This window comes from Buceros rhinoceros, unplaced genomic scaffold (assembly GCF_000710305.1).
Source record: "Buceros rhinoceros silvestris isolate BGI_N320 unplaced genomic scaffold, ASM71030v1 scaffold33254, whole genome shotgun sequence".
Taxonomy (NCBI): Eukaryota; Metazoa; Chordata; class Aves; order Bucerotiformes; family Bucerotidae; genus Buceros; species Buceros rhinoceros.
In genome coordinates, this window is record NW_010410534.1 from 1 (window position 1) to 7,456 (window position 7,456).

Below are 7,456 nucleotides of genomic sequence, written 5' to 3' on the forward strand. Positions count from 1 at the left end.
TCTGCCTGTGCCCGGGCAGGGCTGGGGCCTGTGAAGAGGGAGCGAGGAGAGGGCCCGGGCAGCCCGGGGCAGACAGCACGCAGGCCCGGTGGAGGCCAGCCGGCCTGCAGCGTGTGCACTAAGGACACATCAACTCGGCTTTGCCCCGTACGGTTTTAACGGAATTCTCCTCCTCTGTCTGTAAAGCACTGTTAAAGTGTTACCAGATGTGTTTTATTGTGGGGGGTTTCACTTTTACAGGGTGGAAAAATACAGACCCATGAAGCTGTGTGAAATAGTTGGCAATGAAGACACAGTGAGCAGGCTGGAGGTGTGTAGCTGTCCACTTTCTTAGGGGTTAGCTCAAAAACCAGTTCTGCATAGAGCTGCAGACCAGTAAAACCACTTATGTGTTTTTATATCCAAGTATGTGGAAAAAAACCCCTTCTGATATACTTAAAAAATAACTTGAGGCCCTGTTTGATGGTGTTCTGAGGAATAATGTCTTCCTGAATTGGAATGCTGTTTAAATTTTCTCTGTTTTGATACCACTTAAAAATTTGTGGCTGTATATAATAATATTGTTTCAATGAATAAACATTTAACAACAGAAAGAAACATAAATACAATGTTTTTTTCTGGAAGGAAAATGTTTTCCTTGACAAATAAGATGGTGAGCACAGTATTTGGTAACAGAGAGGTTATACTAGCAAACATAGGAAGAAGAAAGAGCAAGAGTACTAAAGACCAGCTTTAAGTTTTTCCATATTCTAGGGACCGACTGCCATTAAAAAACAACCCACATGAAGTCAGCAAGGTTCCAAAAATGAAAGCAGGTGGGAGGAAAAGAAATTGTAGCTCTGTTTCTCATTATTAAAATAAAATTGGAAACTATTTTTTTCTGCTCTTTTGTTCTTTTTAAAATTTTTATTCTCTCTTAGGTCTTTGCAAAAGAGGGCAATGTACCAAACATTATAATTGCTGTAAGTATTGTTGTGTTGTACCGTATTTCACTGGGTTGGTCCTTCTGACATCCAGCCACAGCAGCCTCCCAATATAGATTTGCTTTGTGCCTGCATGTACTGCTCTGTGGGCGGCAGCATCCTGACCTCAGGCAACCCCCAGTCCAGTTCTCTCTGCGGCGTCTCTGCTGCAGCTGGTTTTCATGACTGGGGAGCGTTGGAGAGCGTACAGCTCAGAAAATGGTATTAAACTTACCTGCAATTGTTGCATTTTGCATTTTTAGGGCCCCCCAGGAACAGGTAAAACCACCAGTATCCTCTGCTTGGCTCGTGCTCTGCTTGGCCCTGCGTTGAAGGATGCTGTTTTGGAGCTGAATGCCTCAAATGACAGGTGAGAGTGGATAAACCTCATCAAACTTGTGATGAAGCAGCAAGAATCTGTTTTTATTTTTCGTTCAACTCAAGCCAGTGTGATGGGCTCGATGCTGTACTAAGGTCTCTTAGGACATAATTTAATGTAGTTTTTCCAACTAAAAGTTGGGCAATCTTTGGTGTCCACCTATCAGTGTAGATATTATTAGTTGTTTTATACACTTGATGGATACTTCCATTCCCAAGAACATAAACAGATGGAGTGCAGAATCCAGAAGGGAACTGTTTTCTTGAATTCACTCTGAAGAGTCAAGCTTCCTGCATTCTTGAAGAGCCTCCTAAGAATGAAAAATGAACAAGTTGTTTATAGTGGAACTCTTCAGTGCTTGAGAAAAAAAGTGAAGCGATAGAAATCAGTGCTGGAGTTGGAGGTTACGATGCAGGATAAGGGTGTCAGTTTAGAGGACACTGATCCTTGACACCTCCTGCCAAGGGTCAGGCACTGAGGGTTGACTCTATTTCCCCAGTTCTGTGGCAGTCCCATCCTGAAGCGTTCTGAGGACATTTCCCGGAGGGTTGTTTATGAGTACAAAACATTTTGCCTGCTTCTGTTAGTATCAGTTAGAGAAGAGCTATAGTATCACAACGTTCATTTTTTAAACAGAACAAACCAGTAAAATCCTCTCTTTTGAAGAGTCAGTCTTTGTTGGGACTCTGTCTAGGGCAGCACCGTGCTGTGCTGAAGTGATCTCCTTTGTGTAGCTGATTCCTTAAACTCTTCCGTGTTACAGCTGCGTTTGTGGATGTAACTGTGGGAAGTGCTGGCAAAGCAGCAGAGCTGCCTTAGACACTTCTGCCCTTGCTTGGTTATTACCCCTGCCCTTTGCAGACATAAGTAATTTTGTGGCAGTACTGCAGGTAGGATTACTGATTACTTGTAGATAAACTGCTGCTGTTAAATTATTCTCTTCAAGACCTGCAAACCTGAAGAGTGTTGGTGTTCCAGTCTGGCGCTCTGGCTTACAGCAGGGTTCCACAGCAGTTACGCTGGCACAGCTGAAGGGGCAGGAACAAACAGCGGGAGAACGGGGAGCTCAGCAGCGCTGCAGCTGCCGTGGCTGCTGAGTAGATAAAACCTATTCTGTGATTTCACCCAGCTGATCGTGAGGCTCTTGAATTATCGTTCCAGAGGCATCGATGTTGTGAGAAACAAAATCAAAATGTTTGCCCAGCAAAAGGTCACGCTTCCAAAAGGTCGGCATAAAATAATCATCCTTGACGAAGCAGACAGGTATGTTGTTTGTTTTCTTAACCGGAGCTGCTGTGTGAAATGTGTTGAATCTATCCCGTGTGCGGAGCTGCTGTCTTGGACAGTCTTAGATCAGGATATCAAAAATAGGTTTTTAGGAAAAAACATGCATTGAACAGTGCTGTTGTGAGAGTACTCACATCAAGGAGAAGTCGTTGCTTCAAAGGAGGTGCTGAATATTGGCGTGAGTCATGAGATTTATCTGGACATGACACAGCATCTTCCAGTTCACTGGCTTTTCCCCTTGAAGGGAGTCTGGCTGACGCAGACTGCATGAAGACAGGACATTCTCCTCCATCTGCACACAAGCAGTAGTATTCTTCACAGTATTAACAATTTACTTTTGCCTGTTAGTTTTATGGAGGTCTCAGTGACTACAGGCATTGCGGGGGGATTTGTGGCTAGGAAAAGCTGCTTAGTTTATCAAGCCAGAATATCAAGTAATTTACAAAGTCCTGTTTAATATCAGCGAACGCTGAAGCTTGTATAAAAACAGTTCTTAGGCTGCATCTGTAAGTTAGCAAAGGGCAAAACCTGCCCTAACTCTTTTCTCCCCCAGCATGACAGATGGAGCACAGCAAGCATTGAGAAGAACCATGGAAATTTATTCCAAAACAACGCGCTTCGCACTTGCCTGCAACGCCTCTGACAAAATCATAGGTAAAGAGCTGCTAGTCCCAGGAGACTTTGTCATATGGGCCCCGTGCTGGTGGCTAACTTCCAAGGCGGTCTTCAGAAATGCCTTGGACCTGCTCCTTGCAGAAACCACGGTAGTGCTGGAAACCCACCCGCCTGCACACCCAGCTCGTGAAAGAGGAGCATATCTGCAGATATGAAGCTGAGCTTCATATAGATTTGCATGTATCTATCTGAGAAAACAGGTAGCACATTTGTGTAAAAAGCAAAAAAGCAGCACATTTGGGGTCAAGGAAGGACTGTAACCGTTGTATACTCTTAAGGAGTTGCTATATTCTGCCTGGAGCTGACATCATCGTCTTTAAAGGAAGAGAAGTGAAGAACTGGAAGCTGAGATACCTTCTTCTGAGATGAAAACAAACAGTATGTTTTTGAGAAAAGAGGGAAATGCTAATTGCGTGTGTCTGTCCTCAGAACCTATTCAGTCCCGCTGCGCAGTGCTGCGTTACACCAAGCTGACAGATTCACAGATCCTTGCCAGGCTACTGAAAATTGTTGAGAAAGAGGATGTTCCATATACAGATGATGGACTGGAAGCCATTATCTTCACAGCCCAAGGAGATATGAGACAGGTAAAGGAAGAAAGGCAGCAAAAGAGTTGCTTCTGTTTGAAGCAACAAAACGCTTTGAATCGTTGCTCTCAAGGATTTATCTTTGGAGAGTTAAAGCAAAGGGGATGTGACCTGTGGCACAAGAGTCACTGAACCATTTGGTTTTGTGAGGTTTTAAGGTGGATGGCTCCTTAAAAGTGAATGGTGGGAACTGGATACCAAATTTGTGGGAGGGAACAAAGTCTGCATATGTTTGTGGTTTACTCTGCTGCTTCATTGGCATCATTTCTGAAAAGTGTTTTTCACCTGGAGGAGGGGAGGGAGAAGTTGAGCACTTCAGAAAAGAAATGAAGCCTTGTTTTTTCTTTTGCAGGCCTTGAACAATTTACAGTCCACATATTCGGGATTTGGCTTTATAAACAGTGAAAATGTCTTTAAGGTTAGTAACAGCGTAAAGCAGCAAAGCTGGAAGTTGAGCACCTTCAGTTGGGTGTCTCAGCCTTTGGAAGCGCTTTGCCAGTTTGCAGACAGCACTGGGGCTGTGGGAGCTACAGCAGGAGGCTGCAGAAAAGCCCGGGTGCCTTTTGATAAGGGCAGTCCCTGATGGCATGTCTGAGACTTTGTGGCTTCCAGCTCTCCTGGATCACGTCACTGCTGGGGAATTTCACAGTGATACCTTCTAGATCTCTTACTGGGGCGTTCTCACCTTGTGCTGTCAGGACTGCTGTGGCAGCGTAGCTGAGAAGTCAGATTACTCAACATTGTATCTGTATTATAGAATGTGTCTATTCAGTACTTCAGCTTGGTGAAGTACCAGGGTTTAGTGCAGAGTCGTCGGCTGTTTGGAAGTGTAATATTTCTCTTGGATACAGGTATGTGACGAGCCTCATCCTCTGCTTGTGAAAGAAATGATACAACACTGTGTCAGTGCAAACATCGATGAAGCCTACAAGGTTGGTGTTCATGTGTCTGCGCAGACAGACACTGTTTCTCTGCAGAACTCTTGTTTGTTTTGAAGGGTCCACAGTTTGTGTTGTTGTTTAAGGTAAGGGCGATACCATGCAGATGAGTTGATGTATTAAATTGGTTTTATGCAGGGGTCTGTTCAGATGAACAAGCCAACAAGCAAAAAACAAATTGTGTTGAAATGCCTTGTTAAACAGTTGAGGTTAAATCACTTGATAAATAGTACATGCAGTTCCAGTGTTTAATAGAGCTGTTCCAACAGTGAATATACCTGACTCGCCTAGTTTTGCAGATAGATGAGGGATTGTTCTTGCCTGCACAGATTCTTGCCCACCTGTGGCGACTCGGATATGCTCCAGAAGATGTGATTGGCAACATCTTCCGCGTCTGTAAAACCTTTCAAATGCCAGAATATCTGAAACTGGAATTTATCAAGGTTAGTACTAACCCAGTTCCTGGGAGGGTCTTTTTTAAGAGGATGTGATCCTTAATACAGGGGCAGCCTCGGGGTTTTCTGTGTGAGATTTGCTATACGTTAGTGTGAAAAAAGTATTCAACAACTTATTACTGCTTGCTTTCCCACTCTGCATCATCAGTGTGTCAGTAAGAACAGCACTTGATGTTTAAAGTCTAACCACCCACGGAACTGCCAAAAGTCACTTTAGTGATCAACTAGAATTAATAACAAATATAATGCTGGCTGAATTCATTAGTTAAATTACATTCATGATGTAAACCAAACCCTCCAATAACTCCTAAGAACTTTCTTCAAGCACATATGTCCTGGTAAATCACGACAACTTACTTGATTCTAGCCCAATAGGTAGTAAAATATTAAATTCTATTAACAAGTGGTAAACTGGTGTAATGGAATCACTCTTCAGCTCTAAAAACCTGTCCTCCAATACACGTACCTTGCTCCTCACACAGAGGAGGTGGGGAAATAGAGGCTTCGATGGTCACACTATACATGGGCTGGGGAAGAGAACAGGAGGTTTCATGGTGTCTTTATCTGCAGGAAATCGGGTACACCCACATGAAGATAGCGGAAGGTGTGAACTCGCTCTTACAGATGGCTGGGCTGCTGGCCAGGCTGTGTCAGAAGACCGCGGCCCCCGCAGCGAGTTAGGTGTTGGGTGGAGCGGAGGCCACTGTTCTGGACGGGGAGGGTCTGGCATGCAGGGGCAGCTGCTCCCTGTGGGGCCCGAGCGCTGCCTCCAAAGATCCTCTTCCTTGCCTTTGCTAAATTGCAGAAATATGTAAAAATGTTTTGTACTTTTTTATTTAGACCAATAAAGCTTTAAAATTTACTTTGACCCAAGAGCTCTTACCTGTTGTGTAACAGAGGTAGAGGAGAGGACTGTGATGGTCCAGAGCAGTAAGGTCTGTCCAGTACCCTCAAAGCCACTTGTGTCAGTGGTACCAAGACCTAACAGCAGGGGAAACAGGCTGAATCCTGCTGGTCAGGAGCAGTGGTCTGGCCCGGATGGAGAAACTTCTGCACAGAATAAAGTGCATAATGAAGTTATAACCGGGGCCTGCTGAGCTGGTGCCATGCCTGGGTGCTGCTCACGTGCTGCGGGTAAGGAAGATCTTTTCACCAAACATACACGGGAGAAATATTACACAGTTCTTCATGGTGCCAGCTGTTTACTCTGCATATTTCTTTAAAATATTTACCAAACTTGGATGCTCTGCATTTGAGTTCCCTTTTCTGTTCTTGCTTGTCCAGCTTAGGTAATGCCGTTTCACTATCGTGTCAGCTTATCCAGAAGCTACAGTGTCATTCTTTCCTGTTCAGCTTTGGAAACCACCTTGCCAGTGCGGATGAGCAGTAAAGTGTGAAATGCAGCATGAAAACAAATACGAATTGAATTTGACCACCTCCATATCAGGCGTGTGTCTCCAAGCAGAACCATCTTAATTTAATTAAGCACGTTCTGGTTATAGTGGTCAAACAAAGCACGGTGGAGGTTCAAGTTAGCGGTGCCTGCGCTTCCCCCTGCCCATTCTGTTGACGCTTTCCACCCCAAGCATTCACACCACGGCTGTCTCAGTGCCCAGCTGCTCTTCTCTTGGTCTAAAGCCCAGCCCCTGCGCTGGAGCAGCAGCTGGTCACACCCTCCGTTCCTCTGACTTGGCCACAGGGCAGTGAGTTCCAGCAGCGAGAGCTGGTAGCATCATAAAAGACCCTGTCAGGACTCTGCAGCTCTGACTGCCTGGGGACGACCCTTCTTAACTGAAAGTGTGGCAGAGCCAGTTAGTTGACAGCTAAAGCCCAGCCGTGTTTGAGCTCGCTCGCAAATGGCATAAATAATGGCTCTAACATTTGATTTATCGACCTTGCCTTTTGATTCCTCCCAGTGAATTGTCATTGCTAGCACAAACGCTGCTAAATATCTGACTAATAACTGAGTATTAGTATCAAGCTGCTGGGCTCGACAGACACAGCAGCACAGATTTGTCCCCCACACTTCAACAAGGCACATTAAAGAGCAGCTTTACTTCCCTTTGGCTGCAGGTCTGGCTTTGCTAGACCTAACTTTGCTTAGTTAAGTATGTTCCCTGCCGACCGGGGAATGAAGAAGAGGTGATAATAGCAAACGCTGTGTTTGGAGGAC

At 44.9% G+C, this 7,456-nt stretch overlaps 1 protein-coding gene across 1 annotated transcript; it reads left to right on the forward strand.

The window, feature by feature from the left end:
- Positions 1–232: 232 nt before the first annotated feature.
- On the forward strand, positions 233–6,010 carry RFC2 (replication factor C (activator 1) 2, 40kDa). The gene is made up of 10 exons (XM_010135668.1): positions 233–310; positions 921–962; positions 1,226–1,332; positions 2,503–2,604; positions 3,182–3,282; positions 3,733–3,890; positions 4,243–4,308; positions 4,742–4,822; positions 5,158–5,271; positions 5,854–6,010. Exons 1-10 carry the CDS (start codon positions 260–262, stop codon positions 5,962–5,964), a joined length of 933 nt encoding a protein of 310 aa, XP_010133970.1. The 5' UTR covers positions 233–259; the 3' UTR covers positions 5,965–6,010.
- The last annotated feature ends 1,446 nt before the right edge of the window (positions 6,011–7,456 follow it).